Source organism: Leptonotus elevatus, chromosome 17 (assembly GCF_054856555.1).
Source record: "Leptonotus elevatus isolate MCC_2025b chromosome 17, RoL_Lele_1.0, whole genome shotgun sequence".
NCBI lineage: Eukaryota > Metazoa > Chordata > Actinopteri > Syngnathiformes > Syngnathidae > Leptonotus > Leptonotus elevatus.
In genome coordinates, this window is record NC_141255.1 from 17,928,654 (window position 1) to 17,946,655 (window position 18,002).

Consider the following 18,002-nt stretch of genomic DNA (forward strand, 5'->3'; position numbering starts at 1 on the left):
TACTTCAACGAGTTGGATCATTTCAGCGACTTTTGAGCCAAGTTGTGTCCCCCTATTCCCACACAGCTGGCTCCACAAGGGACCCCCACTTTGCATTGTGTTGTGTGGATGAGGGGGTCCACAAAGAAAAGCACCCCCAGCTCATTGTTGTTTAAAGTCAAAGAACTTTTCTCCAGCTGACATTGGTGTTTAACTGCAGGGAGGGTAAAGCTTTAAGACACCGTGCAATAATAAATATTTAAAAAACAGTATTTAATGATTAAATGTATCTGTATTGTACTTAAAAGTTAAATATGATTAAATATGTTTTTTTTTTAAGTTGAAGCCTTTAACATTGTGCAGGTGCACATTTAATTGAGTGATTATTTTGCAAACCACTAGAGGGAGCCCTGACTTTTGAGAATCACTCGACTGTACCGTTTGTTTCAGTTCAGCGTGGGACCGGCGGAGTGGCTCGCAGGTGGCCATTAAAAAGCTCCACCGTCCCTTCCAGTCCAAACTTTTTGCTAAGAGGGCCTATAGGGAACTCCGCCTCCTCAAACACATGAAGCATGAAAATGTGAGATCAATCAAATTACTTTCATTCGGCTTCAAAGCAAACATAGCAATGAGATTCATTCTCTTTTCTCTTGAGTAGGTGATTGGTCTACTTGATGTTTTTGCAGCGGAAATTTCCTTGGACCAACTTCGAGACTTGTAAGCTCCAATTCCCTCTTGCCTCTTCATATATATATAAGTATGTTTTAATTTTATCGTTTAATCCCACAGCTACCTGGTAATGCCCTTCATGGGTACTGACCTGGGCAAACTAATGAAGCTGGAGAGACTATCAGAGGACAGAGTTCAGTTCCTTGTCTACCAGATGATGAAGGGACTCAAGGTGAGTGCCTCAGCCTTCGTTCAAAGTCAAAAGTTGTCATTCTCACTCAAAATGTCCAAACTACAATCAATGTCTTTTTTCTGTCCCTCAGTATATCCACTCCGCGGGGATCATCCACAGGGTGCGTGACTGACCTTTCAGACTTTTGGGGGTGGGGTCCGATCTCTTTCCCCCTCCTCTCGTCCAGTCATCCAAATTCCCACACTAGAGACTTTGCTTTGTTTGTCTTTCTCACCTCAAAACAGAAGATACGTTCCAGTGAGTTCTAGGAGAGGAGACACTTGATTAAATTCATGCCTGCAAGGCAAAACTCAGGGAATTCTGATTACAATGTATTATGATTTTGTTGTAATTATATTTTTTATTTTAGGATCGGGTTTGGATGACATTTGTATTTGAATCGATATTGTGAATTGAGTTCAAAGTGACAATTATGCTGTTAGGCTGGCTCACACATCCATTGGAAGCTAATGGGCAATCTTTCCCAGTTTATCTTGTATTGTAACTCATTTCAGGACCTAAAACCAGGAAATCTAGCCATCAACCCAGACTGTGAATTAAAGGTACAGTACATGGTCTTCACACACAGCGCTCTACAGAATAAATAAGGTCGTATTATTTGGACCACTTCAGATTCTGGACTTTGGCTTGGCGAGGCAGGCCGATGCAGAGATGACGGGCTATGTGGTGACGCGCTGGTACCGAGCTCCCGAGGTCATTCTCAACTGGATGCACTACACACAAGCAGGTTTTTTGCGCTTTTCTATATTATTTTTGCTTCTTTTTCTTTGTTCTTTTTAAACCTGTATCTTATTTTGTATAATTTTTCCCCCAGTGGATATCTGGTCCGCTGGTTGTATTATGGCGGAGATGCTGCTGGGGAAGCCGCTGTTCAAGGGCAATGATCGTATCCAGCGGAAATTAGTATTAAAGTGTTGTTTAAGTTCCTTTTTTATGAGTTAGGGTGGAAAACATACGAAGTAGAATGTGAACCTTGACCTCGTGCTTGTACCAGACTTAGACCAGCTCCGAGAAATCATGAAGATCACTGGAACGCCGGCTGCCGACTTTGTGGTAAAGCTACAAAGCCAAGATGTAAGTGTGGATGCCTGATGCACACTGTGTGGGCAAAAGTATTGGGACACTTGGGAATTACAGTACTCTGATAGGATTTGCAACTCAGCTTTAACAGTTCTTCCAATACCAAAGCCTTCCTCGTAAAGTTACAAGCACAGAAATATAAAAAATGTCTTATTTGTATCATTAGTTCAGAGAAATAATTACATTAAATTATTACATTTTCATGTCATGAAAAGAAGAATACATTTATAGTGTGACTAATCTGTGTTAATACATGATTAACGCAATTTTTTTTTTGGGGGGGGGGGGGGGGTTAATTAATTAGTTAACGCTTTAACTTGGGCAGCACTACTATATATTCAATTATTTTCTGTTTGATGTATTTTTTTTCGGAAGCATATTGCATTGACTTGAATTTATTTTTCAGTCTTGGTTTAAATAAATTTAAATAAATTAAGTTGACTTCACTACAATTCATTACAAACTACAACTAAAGTACAAAAAATACTTTTACTGAATGTTAAATCCAATTAGAATGTACAAAAAATAAACAGAACTAGAAATAAAGTAAAATTACATTTAAGTTAAATAAGAATAAAGTAGAATAAAATTGAATAAAAGGGTGTCTTAATACTTAAATCCTTAATACCACATTTCCCCCAACAGGCCAAAAACTACCTCAGGGGTTTGTCAAAAGTACCCAAAAAGGATCTGCACTCCATTTTCTCCAAAGCAAGCTCACATGGTTCGTAACAAGCTCAGTTCATAAACCACCATTAAAAAAACTCTCTACATCTGACGTTGTTTTCTGCATCGCAGCTGTGTCCGTGTTGGAAAAGACGCTGCTCCTTGACCCCGAGGAGCGGGCCAGCGCTTCGGAGGCCATGGACTTTCCCTTCTTCGCCGACTTTCGCGACACGGAGGAGGAGACGGAGGCGCAGCCGTATGACCAAACCATAGACAACACGGACCTGACACTCGATCAGTGGAAACGTAAGAGCGAGTGAGCGTGCGTTCCCTTCAAACATCCGTGGCATGGACATGAACCCACGTGACAAATGCTTTGTTTTTGCAGGACACACGGTCACAGAAATACTGACCTTCAGGCCTCCCAAGGACTCCAGAGAAACGTCACTTTAATGTCGAAATTGAGACGAGGTACTCAACCCTGGACTGACTGACTGACAGCCAGTTGCAATTATTGACAAACGAGCATTCATGCTCACATTGAAACTTATGGACTATTTAGTCATCAATGGACCTCCAAGTGTGATTTCGCAATGTGGGAGGAACTTTTTTTGAACACTTCGAAACATGTTACGGCTTATTTTTAATAAATGTCTTTTTGTTTAATAATGAAACAGAAGTGGCTTTTTGCATCACTTGTGTAGGTGTGCAAAAGAATGTGAGTACACAAGTTCCAAAATACTTTTTTTTTCCTTTGAGGCATATGTTTGAACTATATTCCATTGAACAGGTCACACGCCGTATTTCTTCTGTAGAGCTGCAACAGATGGTGCGTCCAAATCCGCTTTACGGAGGAAGTCGAACACTTCTTTAAGCACTGAGTGGGGCGGAAAGAAAAATCATATCTAAATATAAATTCAAGTGAAGGGAAGTGATGGAGTTAAATGTGTCTCACCTTTCTTCTCCAAGGAAGACATGAACATGACGGCCGTGTCGAAGCGCCTGACGCGCGATAGACTTTGGAGGATGTCCGCTGTGACGGATGCGGATTCATTCCTGCACATGCAGAAGTTCGTGTCATTTAGTGTTTCCCAACTTTGATTGAGTCAAGGCCATACTTCATGTTATAGCATACCAGATTTTGAAAACTAATGTTGCGATTTAATATGCACTTTAATATGCGATTTACCATTTTTCAAGGTTCTCTTTCCATTTATTTACACAACAGGCAATACATTAATCTGCATTACAATAAACTATCAGATTGATTATACATAAATGTAAAGTGCCAGAAATTATTTGAGAGCATTGTGACTTATTTTTCAAGACCCGCAGAATTTTGTGCTGATTATTTTTACATCGAATCTTTCAAATGAAAGAATACTCTAAACGATCGTTGTACTTTTCTCATTTATGACACACACATACTTGCGCTAGCTACTAGTGATGGCAGTGCGACACTGAAGCTTCGATACAAGCTTCAAACCCTGAACTACAATTCCATAGAACCACTGCTTCAAAGCTTGTTTTGGTGCGGAAAAAATCACGTGACATATGACGTCCGAAGCAGCGACTGATTCGTTGTCCGAATGAATCACATGCCTGGTTCGCGGTCCAATCACGTGATTCTCGATTCTGACAGGTGACAGGTTGAAACAGTTTTGAATTTGAGCGTCAACCCTTTATAACCGCTCTAAACAATGTACTATTCGTGGGTTGTCGGTGTGTTGTTGGTGCTGTTGAATTGTCATTGCCTTGCGTTGTTACATTTGGTCATTCATGGAGCCAGCCAGGAAGAGAGGTCGTTCTGAAATGTGGGAACACTTCAATCTGATCACTCCTTATAAGGTAGGTGTGCTGGCTGTTTAAAGTTATGTATATAGTTCAGAATCAGAAAAAAACTTTAATTATCCCCGGGGGACAATTATTTATTGATTTATTTTTACGAAGGGCATTTTTTTTTCGAGGCGCAAATTAAATAAAAAACGTTTTGACTTGGACGGGAATGAAACCCGAGTTACCCGAGTGGCAGGTGATAATTTTACCACTGAACAACCAATGTTTGGTTGTAAAGCTTATATAAATAGGCTTTACCTTTTTTACTTTCTTCAATTGATTTGACCTCAGTCAGGTGCATGTGTAGAAACAGTATATGTAATATGATTAGTGTACCCATTTGGCTATAGCTTTATACAATCAAATTGCATTTGTATTTAAAAATGCTTTCTCTACAGGTCCAGTGCTTATCTTCTTATCTTTGAGTGTCCCCCATGACCCCCTGTCAGTTACACAAGCACACCCAACCTATGCCATATCTTACCAGCACTTTCTCCTGAATAACAAAATACACACATTCATCAGTCTTTATTTGTCAATAGAACATGCTATTCGGTCTTAGTGTGAGTCCATCAAAGAATTTTCAAAGCAAAGATGCTTTAAATCCACTGCAGCCTTGCAGTTTACCAGTAGAGGTCACTGTAACTGAAGCTTCGAGTAATGAACCTATTTTCAAAACAATTGGCTCAAGTGGTTCAGTGCTTCACAAAAGCTTCATTTGCCCATCACTACTAGCTACGATAACACATAATCTGTGATACACATTCACGAATATGTTGGAATATATGCCTAAATTTGTTGACTGTGCTGTGGCTGCCATGATACAACTGAGTAGACTCTAAAATGGTGCAGCGCTACCCTCTGCTGGCGGTTTGGCTCATTACTACTCAACTGCTTGCAACTGAAAGTGGAAGCATATCAGACCCATTATCAACTTATCATCCTAGTGAAAAAAACATCAAATGACAAAACATAACCTTGGCATTTTGATTCTAGTGGACTTCTTAAGTGGCCTTTGGCATTTAATGAGTTACATACATACGGCGGCGCCTTGAGATGTGTAAGGTGATACAAGTTGATGCTAAATGTACTTACTGGATGTAGAAATCCCGCAGTGTCTCCAGGATCTGACTGAGGATGTGAGGTTCGAGGGAGCCCTGGAAAATGTGCGCATATGCCTCTGGCTTAATTTGCTGAAAAACACAATCAAACAGTAAGTGATTGATTGTTGGCTTCGAGTGGTGTTTTGTTGACTAAATCCAACCTTGAGGTATCTGTACACCACGTCCGGCTGTTTTCCAATCATGCGCAGGTCGGCTTCTAGCTGGAAACTTTTGCTGGGCGGGGGCGGCAGGCTTATCGAGGGGGCTTTGTGTGATGATTCAGGGGGAGGGACGCTTTCCTCCGGATGCTTGTGTTTGGCTTGTGTACACGTTGAAGCTCTGCTGTGAAAAAGAATGAAAGGATTCTCAATGCGTACAAATAGTTTGGTCATCAAATGTGAAGTTCTCAAAAGTTTTTTTGATTGAAAGTGTCTTCATCAAGATGGTTCAACTAACTGTTCGGATGACAGCGAGGGGGAGGCCGTCGTATCCTGGATCTTTATCATCTTTGTGCAGGGCGACGGCGGCAAGGACTCACGCTCGAGGTCCCTCGCCTCATCAGGTACCGTCACCTTGCCGCTGATCTCCTCGATGTCGATCCGCCTCATTGGCTTCTGAGCAGGCATAGAATAGTTCCGCAATTTTCATTAGTTTCTATTTTGAGTTTGTTTTTTGTTAAATTCAGTTCGTTTTAATTCATTTTCAGAGCAAGTTTGTTCGTTTTTATTAGTTTTATTTTTGTTTTAATTTTGTTGTTATTAGTTTTAGTTGTTTTTTTAAAAGTGTTTCTTAACCCTTTTACTTCCCACCTAGTTAAAATGGATCTTTGACTTCTACCCCCGTCAATGGCAGTAGACAAGTTAAATAAAAGTGCATATGTAAAGAAAACTTTGCGGGTGACTTTTAGTAAAAAGAGATGAGAGGATGTTTCACTCACAGTGGAGCGCAGGTGAGCCGCTTTGTCAATTGGCTGCACTGTTCTCCTCTGAGAGCCATCAGGCATTTGAAGGAGGCCACTGGAAACATCATCCTGATAATACAAGCATCCAAACAACAGGATTCAGCAAAAAGCAACAACCCACAAGATGTCTAAAGTGAGGAGGAGAAGGTGTAAACGTACGAATTTGAGTTTTTGGAGTTCACTCTGAGCCTGCTTGTTCCCTGGTTCCAGCTTCAAAACCTCCTGAAAATCTGCAAAAAAATATTTTGGTAATATTCTTATTTCTTGAGATGGTAAATTTGTATGGAGGACCAAAAATGACAAAACAAAATGTATAAATAAACAAAAGTTAAAATAAAAAGATATACAAATTATAATTAAAAAAATAATATCAATGGAAATAAATAAATACATATATATATTTGAATAACATTTCATGACTCATTTCATGCTAACATTGTCTGCAACATGAAATAAATGAGAGCAGAGTGCTTTTATTTAATGATAAATATTAAATTCTATGTATATATTAATTTTGTATTTGCACATTTATTTTTATTATTATTTATTTTTCTTATTTGAATTCCGTTTTTAATTTTTAATTTATTTTTATGTTTTATATTATTTTTTAATTATATTTTTCACATGTTTTTATTTCCACTTTTTATCTTGGCAGTTTTGGGCCAACATAAATTTGTGTTTAAATGGATCCATAGAAAGTTTAAGTGTTACCTTTCCTGGCTTCCTCCAGCTTCCCCAAAGCGACTCGGGCGTTGGCTCGGCGTGCGAACGCCTTTGAGTACGTGCTGTCTAAAGCGATGGCCTTGGCGCAGTCCTCCTCCGCCTCCTTGAACCTGATATAACACTGATGTGGTTTTGCGTCATCAAATGGAAAAGGCCGCGATTGTTCTTACCTTTCCAGCTTGAGGAAGGCCATTGCTCTGTTGGCGGGCAGCAGCACGTTCATGCAGTCGGCCTCTATGCCTCGGCTGTAGCACTCCACGGACGCGTTGTACTTGCCCTCTTTGAAGTAAGCATTACCCTGGAAGACGACAAAGTAAACAAACTTTATATGTGTAGCTGCTTGCTAATATACTAGCTACTTGGCATATTGTGCAGTGTTCTATTGTATTGGACCCATAGAGATACAATTGGATGGAGCGGATAAAGCTAGCCATGTTGGGGAAGGACTCTTACTCTATCTTTTTGCACAACCGCTTCTTGTCGTCTTTGCTGCTCCTCGGTCAGTCTTTGATGCTCCGGGTCTACGGCAGGATCTGCCTGAGGCGACGTTCCCTCACTTGGCTCTTGAGTTCCAAGCATCTGACAAAGCAAAATGGTCAGAGTTCTTGTATTGTCATTTTCAGTCGACAGCAAGTGACAGACAAAATGGCCGCCCCCTGAGACGGATAAAACCAGATGAGTTTTGCTGATTATTACATATTAAACAAATGCAATATTAATCACAATAGCACGTTTAGACTGGTGGGGGCTCATAGAACATATTGTAAAGGAACATTTTGACTTGACTTTCCCTTTCAGACCCATTGGTAGAAAAAAGAAATCTGTCAAAAAAGCTGCACAAAACACAAAGCGTACGTTAATTGCCCGGTATCCGACTGATGGGGAATGGATATCGTGAAGCTAACTGCCGTCAACTCAAAATGTGTAAGTTGGGGCACTAGTAAGTCAAAGTACCACTGAACATGAAAAAAACAATCAAACTCACATCTTTGATTTTCTTCTCTTCATTCTGTGCTTCCAGGTTGCCCGGGTCAAGCTTGAGGACAGTTTGGTAATCTGTGCACAAACTTGTGCATTACATCTCAAGAAAGTCACATACATTCTTTGTAATCTTTTACAATTTATAACATCTTCCTTCTACTGCAAAATCTCCATAGTCATACTGTATTGATTATTTTTATGCTTTTGAGGGGTTCATAGTGGAACCAGTGTCTTCTTGTGCCGGTCCCAAGCCCGGATAAATACAGAGGGTTGTGTCAGGAAGGGCATCCGACGTAAAACTTTGGCCAAATCAAACTTATCAAATATATGACTTCCATTGGTCGAGGCCCGGGTTAACAACGACCACTATCTGTGCTGTTGACCTGCAGGGTGCCGGTGGAAACTGGACTACTGTTGGTGGAAGAAGGAGATGAGGAAGGTGTACTCGTAGGAGGAAAGAGAAGAGGAACACCAAGAGTCTAGGACTGAGAGTAGGGACTTTGAATGTTAGAACTATGACAGGAAAAGGTAGAGAGCTGGTTGACATGCAGAGGAGGAAGGTGGACATACTGTGTGTTCAGGAGACCAAGTGGAAAGGGAGCAAAGCTAGAAGTTTAGGAGCAGGGTTCAAGTTGTTCTTTCATGGTGTAGATAGGAGGAGCAATGGAGTAGGAATTATCGTGAAGGAGTTTGTTAAGAACGTCCTGGAGGTAAAAAGAGTGTCAGATAAGTGATGAGCCTGAAGCTAGGAATCGAAGGTGTGATGATCAAAGTTGTTAGTGGGTATGCGCCACAGGTAGGATGTGAGCTGGAGGAGGATATAATCAGGAATGAGTACATCAGAGGGACAGCACAGTTAGAGGCTTTGGAGATAAAGTCAGAGAGGCCAGACTGAGATGGTTTGGACAGAGGAGAGCTAGTGAGTATATTGGCAGAAGGATGCTGGGTTTCCAAATTCCAGGCAGGAGGTCTAGAGGAAGACCAAAGAGGAGGTTTGTGGATGTAGTTAAAAAGGACATGAAGGTAGTTGGTGTGAGAGCAGAGGATGCAGAGGACAGGGTTAGATGGAGACAACTGATTCGCTGTGGCGACCCCTGAAGGGAAAAGCCGAAAGGAAAAGAAGATAGTGGAACACCTTCTAAAGCAGCGTCGTAGTTCTTCAGCGCAACGCGGGCCGCTCCTCGTCGTGCATACACCTTAAAGTAGTTACTGTCCAAAGCGATGGCCAAGTTGCAGTCAGACTCGGCCACAGCATACCTAAAAATAGGAAATATCCGTTAGCGTGCATGAAAACTAAAACAGTTAACAAGGTGAATGCATACTTTTTGAGGCGGAAGAAGGCAGTGGCTCGATTCATGGGAAGAACAGGATTGTAAGGGTCCGCAGCCATTCCTCTGGAGTAGCACTCGATGGCGTTGTCATATTTGCCTTCTTTGAAAAATGTGTTGCCCTGATGATGAAGTGGTGTTATTATTTGGGAACTTGTTATTTCAATTCATCTTTGGTGGCTGTTACCTTTTCTTTCTCTGCTAAAGCTCTCTCCTGATCAGCTTTGTCCGATTCTGATTCAGTGGGACTTTCTTCCTTATCCACCTCCTCCAAAGCTTTGGCCTAGCATTAAAACAAAAAATTAAAACATTCCTTTTCGTTGCAAATCCCTGAGGTGAGTCAAAAACTTTTGCTATGTCATACTAATCAACAAATGACTGACCACATCAAACTTGTCCCATGATTTATAATCATTCGATCTGATCCTTGATGGCTTCTTGCTGTCCGTCTCCTCTACTTTGGAGTCACCGTTGGCCATCTTAATTTTCTTCTTTGCCCTAATTTGTGCTTTGTAATCCTTGTTACGCACAGGAGGCATGTTTGACTGCAAAACAAAGAGGAAAACGCTGCTAATATCATCCGACATTAAAATATACATGTACGGAATTTCTAGCTAGAACAAACCTTAGCGTCCCCCTGCTTCCCTCTCCTCAAATGCTCATCTTTGGTCTTCATATCAGCCTCCCAAGTCTCGAGCTCCCTCATGAAGCTTTGTAGGTCATCTGCATTCTGCCGCATTTGAATTTGCAACTCGAGTGCTTTGTTCGGCCCGGCCATGATTCCCTCCCTGCGAGATAGACATTGACTTCCAATGAGTATTGACTTCGACTGAGTATAAATAATTTTTGCTTTTGTTTTGGTTTCATTTCAATAGAAACCACAAGTTTCGTTTCGTTAATAAGCTAACAACAACAATGCTCAACAAAACAACACGCTTTAAATAATCGATCGGATTCAATCAAGTACGACGTTGTACAGTACCTTGTTCTTGTATCTCCAGCTTACACCAGCGATTTAAATGTAGCAGCAAATACGTAGTCGTAAATAGTTGCTAATTCATGTGATAATGTTGTTGTCATGCAGCCATGACAGCAGAGCCCAGCATGCTTTGCGTTGCGTTGCGTTGCGGAGCGTGCGCAGTAAACAAAGATTCAAAGATCGTCGATCTTATGAAGTCACCTTCTTTGGAAACATTTTGATTGTAACTCTTCCCAGCGTTTGACAAGAAATCCAAACATTTAACGTTGGGATGTATGAATTTACTTATATGTATGGTAATTGTTGCTAAGGATGGAAGTAAATGTCTTCGATATGTTTTTGCTTGTCAGCAAGCCCTTGTTAGCACGTCTCGAGACACAACGCTGAAGTGTCGTACAATAGACGATGTTTGTAGTCCTCAAACAGCAAAAATATTAATTTATCTATATATTTTATGTTTTACCAATGGAGTAGATTTATACATTTTGAATCCATCATTAATCACAAATCTCATTATTATTAATATTCTTGTTGTATTTTTTTTAACCTTTGAACCGACGCTGTCACGTGACCTCAACCCAGCAATGGCCTCTTCTGCTAGCTAATGCTGGCTAGCCGGGAGAACTATCAGTGGGAGAACTTCACAATTATCCAACGGTGCCGACTTCATTTCAACAATGGGCCAGACGAAACCAGAAGAAGACTACGAATACGATTTATTCCCGGAGAGGAATTCGGGGAAGAAGAAGATAACCATCGTAAATGATAGCCGTTTCTTTCTCCACCGCAAGTGTCAGCTCATGTTACACTTTGCCGTGGAAACCAGTGAGTAACGCTATCGTTACTTTATTTAGAAACGTCTCATAGGGAACAACTAAAACGTTTTGGTAACGTACAGTTTCTATTAATGACCATGCCATGTAGAAGCTGGAGCTAGCAACCTAGCCTGCTGTCATACATAATGTGTATGTATATATAAAACTATAATTGATCTACTTAAAATCGTATGTGCTTCTTTTAGGTCCATATGCCAAGTTCCTACTCCGTGCCATGAAGAACTCTGGATGGTAAATTGCCTTCATACATACACGTATATATCCATCCATCTATCCATTTTCTGAAACGTTTAGCAGTACAAACAATAACAAAGCGCAGCATTAAGGGGGCATTCAATGAAATTCACATACAATCAAAACAAGAAGAAAAACAAAGAATCGTAAGAAGTGAATGCCAAGTAATATATAGTCGCTTTTAGAGTAATATTTTGTAAAATAAGTAAAAAACGAGAAACATAATACTATTGACTCTGTTATAATATGGGGCTGAACAATTAATCAAATTCAAATCGAAATCACAATGTACAATGTATTTATTTATGTATTTAGGGGATATTTTACCGTAACCGGCAACTCTCCTGCTAGCGCTATTTTGCGTAAACGGCTCTCTGATTGGTCAGTCGCCAGACCAACTCATGCACTGGGCGGGGTTCCAGCCTATCTTCACCCCGTTCTGTGTATGTTTACAAAGTTTTCAGTCAGAGCAGAAGCTGTTATTGGCATTACATTATTTTAAACAATAAACCTGACTAACTCTAACCCTAACCATAACCGTCAGAGCATAGGCTGTTAGTGGCATTGCCAGCCTTATCCTAACCATAATCCTCAGAGCATATAGGTTGTTGTTAAGAAATTGCACTTTAATTTTTATATTTAATGTGATAAATTTCTTTCATATCGTATGTGGATAGGTTTAGGGGTGTCCAGATCTGATCACGTGATCGGAAATCAGGCCTGATCACGTGGTTGCTGACTTGATCGGAATCAGACGTTGTCTTCTGATCAGGACTCGGATAAATATGAGGGTTTTTTTTTTTTATATATAACTTTTTATTAAATCTGGAGTTGGGGTGGCACAGAGTGATACTTCATTTTTCCAGACAGTACGTGCGGCATGACGTCACTTTACTACAGTGACACTATTAATGCCATCAAGCAGCGGGGCTAAACGGGGAAATGATGCCAAGGTATTTGAAAGTAGATGATCATAAGTTATTATCATCTTTAATGTGGAAAGCAGAGACGGTGCGACTTGCACTGTGTGCAATGTGAGCATTTCGTGTGGCGCAAACTCCGCAAAGGATATATAGTAGATGCGTTGCTTCCCTGCTGCACAGCTGCACTTCATTGCAGCCAAGTATCCCCTGCTTCGAGCCACCCCGGCGGTTTCCGGCTGCGGGCACGCTTCGTTTCCTGCCTGCGAATCCAGCTGCGGTGCCTGCGCCGGCGACTCTGGAGTCTGGACGCCCTTCGAAGGGAGCCCGGCAATAGGGCTGTGCAGATTGATCCAAGTATCGATAGAATCGATACTAAAGTGAGTATCAGTATCGGATTGATACCAGAGCGCTAGTATCTATTTTTTACATTTATTTATTTCTTTTGGTTTCTCATGGCTCCCTCGCACAATCCCTTTGTAGCACACGCGAATGTGCCGGCCTGTCAATGACAGCGGTGGGCGGCACTGGTGGTAACAAATAATTATTTTTACAGTGAATGACATATATGACAATGATTCATATTATGCTTCGTTTGAGCTTTTCCAACTACTAGTTGAGCTAGGTATTAGTGTAGAACAATATCTAAGTATCGTTGATGTAATGTGACTAGATTAGAGGAACTTCGGTGGCTGACGTTTCTTTGAGTGCAGAAGAGTGACAGGGACTGAAAATATGAAGAGCACTACTACATTGCAAATTTAAATAACAGCCCTGGTATTTTTCCCTTGATATTATTTATGGCATGTTTAAAAACTTAACAAGAAAGTTATTTAATAGAACAAATGCTTTAAAATACCATATAACTTTACTAACCTAAAAGTACTTGGTATTGATATCGGCGATATTGGCACCAGTATTTACTTGGTATCGATCAATACCAAAATCTCAAGTATCGCACAGCTCTACCCGGCAGCTGTGGTGTCTGCGCCGGCGACTCTGGAGTCTGGACGCTCTTCGAAAGGAGCCCGGTGCCTAGCCTAGCCTAGCGTGAATCCGAAGGGTCGTCCTAGCGGGGCCCGGCAGTCTAGACTGGTGCGAGTCCAGCCCCAAAGTCATGATATGGTGAGATTAAATACATTTTGCTTGCTTGCTCTTTAAAGTTGGCGTGTTTCACACACACATATATACTGTATTTTTTCTTCCTAAAGTAAAACATTAGGGTTAGCCCATCAATTTGTGATAAGTAGCATGCTTTATAATGGCTACAGTAGTTAAAAAAAAAAAAAAAAACAGCTCTAGTGAAAAATGTATATACTGGTTAATAATAGCCCTTTGAGTAACTCATAGATGTGCCCAAAAAAGGGAGTTTAAATGTTTTACTTGGTTAAACCGCTGCTCCACTCACCATATAAAAGGTGTTGGAGTAGTTTTGTTTAAAAATAAAAATAAAATTGCCTTAATAAAATGCCGAGGTATCGGATCGGGACTCGGAATCGGCCTCAAAATGAGGGGACTCTGGTACAAAAAGGTGTGACCGGGACATCCCTTGATAGATCCATCCATCCATCCATCCAGTTTCAGTGTTTTAAGAAATGCACTGCACATGTTTTATAATAAATCCACCGATTTGTATGCATTATTGTTGTAATGTGATGTATGACTTACTGACTTGTGTTTACGCCACATTTGCTTGGTTGAATTTTGTGAAGTTGTTATAGTGAATGTTTAAAAGCCTGTAAGTCAAAATGGTTAGTAAGTTAACTCTCTAGTTGAAGTTGGTCAATCGTCTTCCATATTAATTCATTTGCCTTTATTTTAGTGTAAGCCGCGGGAAAAAAGTGTATGCCTGACCTATAAAACCAAAATATTCATATAGGATAAATCTGATATTATTTATTGTAGTACATGTGTTTTTTTTGTGTGTGTTTAAATAATCAGTAAATCACAATGGAAATATTGAGGGGAAGAAAGATACATTTTCAAAATAATTCGGCCCAAGTATAATGACATGTTGATGAATTATAGTGTAATACTTTTCTTTCATTTGTCAATGTGAAATACATTCTCTGTTTGATCTAGTCAAGTGTACCAAGACCGCCATTTTGCCTGCGAAGATTGCGACGGGATGGTCAATGGCGGGTTTGACGCAGCGACATCCCAAGTGAGAACACTTCCTGGTTTCATTAGTAATTTCATACAAAAACAAGCAATGTTTCTTCTGATCCCTTTGCAGATTGTCTTGTGTCAGAACAACATCCACCAGCAGTCACACATGAACCGAGTGGTCACGCACGAGCTCATCCATGCCTTTGACCACTGTCGGGCCCACGTAGACTGGTTCAACAACTTCAGACATTTGGCCTGTTCAGAGGTGAGCGTTGTTGTGGCACCCAGAATACAGATGTATTAGATTAGCAGCCCAACATATAATAAAATAAATTAGTAAAAAAGATTTGTAAATATCAAATTTAGTCTACGTGAATAAAATAAAATGTAATATCATTCATTAAAAAATTTTTTTTTCATTAAATGCACTTTTTACTTGCATTTGTAAAAACCTTTATAGAGTAATTGTGAAATTCATCCATCCATTTCCTTAACCCTTTATCCCTCACAAGGGTCGCAGGGGTGCTGGAGCCTATTCCAGCTGGCTTCAGGCAGTAGGCGGGGTACACCCTGAACTGGTTGCAAGCCAATCGCAGGGCACTCATTTTGGAATTATGAAATGATAAAATAATGAAAAATAGCACAATCCTCACCAACAAATTCAGCTCATGCACTTTAAAAAAAAAGAGTATTTATCTATTACAAAAAATTATTATTAGAGGGACAGTGTGTGTTGTTTAGCCGCCATCTCGTGGTGAATCATTCATTTTCAAAACCCATTATTGATTTCAATAACTTGCAAAAAAAAAGTTATATCACAACAACGTACTTTTTTTTTCTTTCTTTTTTTAATAATCGTAGGTCTAACAACAACAACAACAACAAACTTTATTACATAGGTCACGGGCCCGACACACCTTACACGAGGCCGACATGTTTTGCCGCCATCTTTCTGCAATGGATAGAGGGAGAAGAACATTGCAAACGTTGTTAGCTTCTGGTGGTAGTTGCAACTCGTGATTCGCGATCCCGCTGCTTGTCTACCTCTGCTTCGCTCTGCTAGCTTTTGCTAACTTCTCCTGCTAGCTGCTTCAGATAGTTCTTTCTAGCCATGCCTGCTCGACTCACTCACTCCAAATAATAATTGGTACTAATGACGGTGCCTCAGACAGATGAAGCACCGTCGTGCACTTGCGTCAAAATTGTTGCATTCTATTACTTCACCACTTGATGGCGCTAACTCCTACATACTGTACTTTAAGATAAATACCAAATCTTTAGCAAAGATACAAAATCATAATGCATATATTTAATTTTTGTTTCATGAGTAAAATAAATAATGTAATCAATTAAATTTTTGTTTTCATAAAATTTAATTAAACATCAAATGAAATTCAGTTTGTGTTACATTTTTAAAATTAATTAAAATGTGTTTTTCAATATCATTAATTACTACTAAAGCAATGAAATCTTCATCAACATATCCAGCTTACAATGCATTTACATTACTTATGTTTCATCGGTAATATCAATGCACACATTCTTTTATAAAACATAAATGTGTATAGGCATTGTCAATGTAGATTAGCTGGCAACCAGTTCAGGGTGTACCCCAGCTACTACCCATAGTCAGCTGGGATAGGCTCCAGCACCCAACACGACCCTTGTTTGGAATAAGCGGTTAAGAAAATGGATGGATGGATTGATTATCAATTGAACAGACTAAATGTTGTCATGTGTATCATTGTACCAGATCCGTGCCGCGAACCTCAGTGGCGATTGCTCCTTCTCCAACGAGGTGGCCAGGTTCCACTTTGGCATGAAGAGTCATCATCAGGTACCTTTTGATTTTAAATCCACACGCTGGGACCTCTTCCCTTTCTAAAACCGTTCCGTCTGATCGGCCAGGAGTGCGTCCGGGACCGCGCCCTGCGCTCCATCCTGGCCGTGAGGAAAATCAGCCGCCAGGAGGCAGAGAAAATCGTGGATGAGGTCTTCGATACGTGTTTCAACGACCACGCTCCCTTTGGTCGCATCCCGCACAGCGAGGGGGACGCCAAATTCGCCCACAGGGATTATGAGAACAGGAGTCGGTATTATGCAAATCTTTAGTATTGCTTACAAAGATTTTATTTTTATTTTTTTTGTGGCTCAGTTATGTCCTCTTCAAAAAGGATTGTCAGGATGGGACTTGTTCTTGGAACAAGAAGCATTTGTTGTCACATTTTGGACATTCATTCTATATAAAGGGATCAATTTGATTTTGGAAGACAAATATCAGAAGAGACACTAGTGTTTTTTTAAAAAAAAATTATTGCAGTGTTCTACTTTCCTTCACTAATTTCATGTAAACACAACTCAAATCAGTGTGGAAAAAAACAATAATGTGAATAAAAGTTTTAAAAAATTCAAAGTCTTTAATATCCCACTTAAGTTTCAAATGAAGCACGTCAGACTTCCCCATTAACGCGCTTGTTCGTATCTTGCCTTAAAAAGTCATTGGCGACATCTTCCATTGGACATTCACTCTGTAAAGAATCCCGTATCCTTCCGCAAGGACTAATGAGGGGCTGAAAAAAGATTTTAGGGGAATTAGCCTCATAATCCCTCTCCATGATCCTCATTCTCTTCTTCTATCTCAAAGACGACATCCTCCGCATCTTAATCACAATGTCATTTGCCGGAGAAATAGACTAAGAATTGTGCTCTCATTTAAAAAAACACACACACCAGGCAAAAATGATTAGGTTAAATTTAAGGGAGCTTAGAAGGAAGATGACAACAAGCTTCCGGAAAAAAGAACAGACGGAGAATCATTCTTCTATTTGGATTATTTGACTAAACAAACAGATTTACTACTGGAATTGCAGACATATCAAATGCTCACCATTAAACATTTGTTTAACTCGGGCACCCCAAACTTCAGATGCATTATGCATTGTTTTGTTCGCAGCTTTGTTCACATGTATCACATTAAAGTAGCATTACAGTATTTACAAATCTTTGTCTATTGCAAGCATACTCATAAAAATGTGAATATATTGCAAAATAATATATTTATAATATTTTTTTGGGGGGGGTATAAGTATAACTGTATAATACTTCAAATAGATTTGTTCCATTCTATCATTCTTTATTTGTTTACCTGTGCTTTTAAAGACCATTAACAGGAATTTTAGAATGTTTCTCTTTCAGATAAAAGGTTCTTTAATTCAGCTCACTGCACATGTACATTATTAGGACTCCTGTAATATTTTTTGCATTGACTCTACCACTTGAATTGGCTTTATACGTGTATATCTTTAGATAATTGGCTACTTGGTTAGTGAAAATGTTAACCGAATA

At 39.9% G+C, this 18,002-nt stretch overlaps 3 protein-coding genes across 4 annotated transcripts in view; 2 read left to right on the forward strand and 1 right to left on the reverse strand.

Annotated features, from left to right (window-relative positions):
- LOC147160262 (mitogen-activated protein kinase 12-like) overlaps window positions 1–3,425 on the forward strand; it is a 3,713-nt gene extending 288 nt beyond the window's left edge. The window contains exons 2-12 of the mRNA XM_086058742.1: window positions 430–559; window positions 638–696; window positions 769–880; window positions 972–1,001; window positions 1,396–1,443; window positions 1,514–1,628; window positions 1,716–1,787; window positions 1,896–1,975; window positions 2,627–2,705; window positions 2,780–2,953; window positions 3,036–3,425. Of these exons, the coding sequence (XP_085914868.1) occupies window positions 430–559; window positions 638–696; window positions 769–880; window positions 972–1,001; window positions 1,396–1,443; window positions 1,514–1,628; window positions 1,716–1,787; window positions 1,896–1,975; window positions 2,627–2,705; window positions 2,780–2,953; window positions 3,036–3,100 (964 nt within the window). The 3' untranslated portion in view covers window positions 3,101–3,425. The remainder of the gene's footprint in view (window positions 1–429; window positions 560–637; window positions 697–768; window positions 881–971; window positions 1,002–1,395; window positions 1,444–1,513; window positions 1,629–1,715; window positions 1,788–1,895; window positions 1,976–2,626; window positions 2,706–2,779; window positions 2,954–3,035) is intronic.
- On the reverse strand, window positions 3,080–10,722 carry rpap3 (RNA polymerase II associated protein 3). 2 transcript variants are annotated; one of them, XM_086058741.1, is made up of 17 exons: window positions 10,562–10,722; window positions 10,205–10,367; window positions 9,963–10,124; window positions 9,767–9,862; window positions 9,574–9,701; window positions 9,387–9,508; window positions 8,256–8,326; window positions 7,724–7,849; window positions 7,441–7,568; window positions 7,259–7,380; window positions 6,707–6,777; window positions 6,524–6,616; window positions 6,043–6,200; window positions 5,748–5,925; window positions 5,579–5,676; window positions 3,603–3,703; window positions 3,080–3,524 (listed from the first exon to the last, which is right to left on the reverse strand). In XM_086058741.1, the coding sequence occupies exons 2-17, from the start codon at window positions 10,355–10,357 to the stop codon at window positions 3,439–3,441; spliced, it is 1,893 nt and encodes a 630-aa protein (XP_085914867.1). In that variant the 5' UTR covers window positions 10,358–10,367; window positions 10,562–10,722; the 3' UTR covers window positions 3,080–3,438. The 2 variants fall into 2 exon arrangements, with proteins under 2 accessions (XP_085914867.1, XP_085914866.1); XM_086058740.1 differs by having other exon boundaries at window positions 5,748–5,928.
- Window positions 10,723–11,113: 391 nt separating this feature from the next.
- Window positions 11,114–18,002, forward strand: atp23 (ATP23 metallopeptidase and ATP synthase assembly factor homolog). The gene is made up of 6 exons (XM_086058748.1): window positions 11,114–11,383; window positions 11,580–11,625; window positions 14,631–14,712; window positions 14,785–14,922; window positions 16,411–16,494; window positions 16,566–18,002. The coding sequence occupies exons 1-6, from the start codon at window positions 11,236–11,238 to the stop codon at window positions 16,767–16,769; spliced, it is 702 nt and encodes a 233-aa protein (XP_085914874.1). The 5' UTR covers window positions 11,114–11,235; the 3' UTR covers window positions 16,770–18,002.

What these genes read in the sequence shown, in the direction of transcription:
- rpap3 (XM_086058740.1), bottom strand. Translation starts at nt 10,357, where the DNA reads ATGGCCGGGCCGAACAAAGCACTCGAGTTGCAAATTCAAATGCGGCAG. An exon ending in CTTTAGCAGAGAAAGAAAAG is followed by an intron (nt 9,702 to 9,766) that starts GTAACAGCCACC and finishes CTTCATCATCAG; the next exon opens with GGCAACACATTTTTCAAAGA. An exon ending in CTGCGGGATTTCTACATCCA is followed by an intron (nt 3,704 to 5,578) that starts GTAAGTACATTT and finishes CTGCATGTGCAG; the next exon opens with GAATGAATCCGCATCCGTCA.
- atp23 (XM_086058748.1), top strand. Translation starts at nt 11,236, where the DNA reads ATGGGCCAGACGAAACCAGAAGAAGACTACGAATACGATTTATTCCCG. An exon ending in GACATTTGGCCTGTTCAGAG is followed by an intron (nt 14,923 to 16,410) that starts GTGAGCGTTGTT and finishes TCATTGTACCAG; the next exon opens with ATCCGTGCCGCGAACCTCAG. An exon ending in GCATGAAGAGTCATCATCAG is followed by an intron (nt 16,495 to 16,565) that starts GTACCTTTTGAT and finishes CTGATCGGCCAG; the next exon opens with GAGTGCGTCCGGGACCGCGC.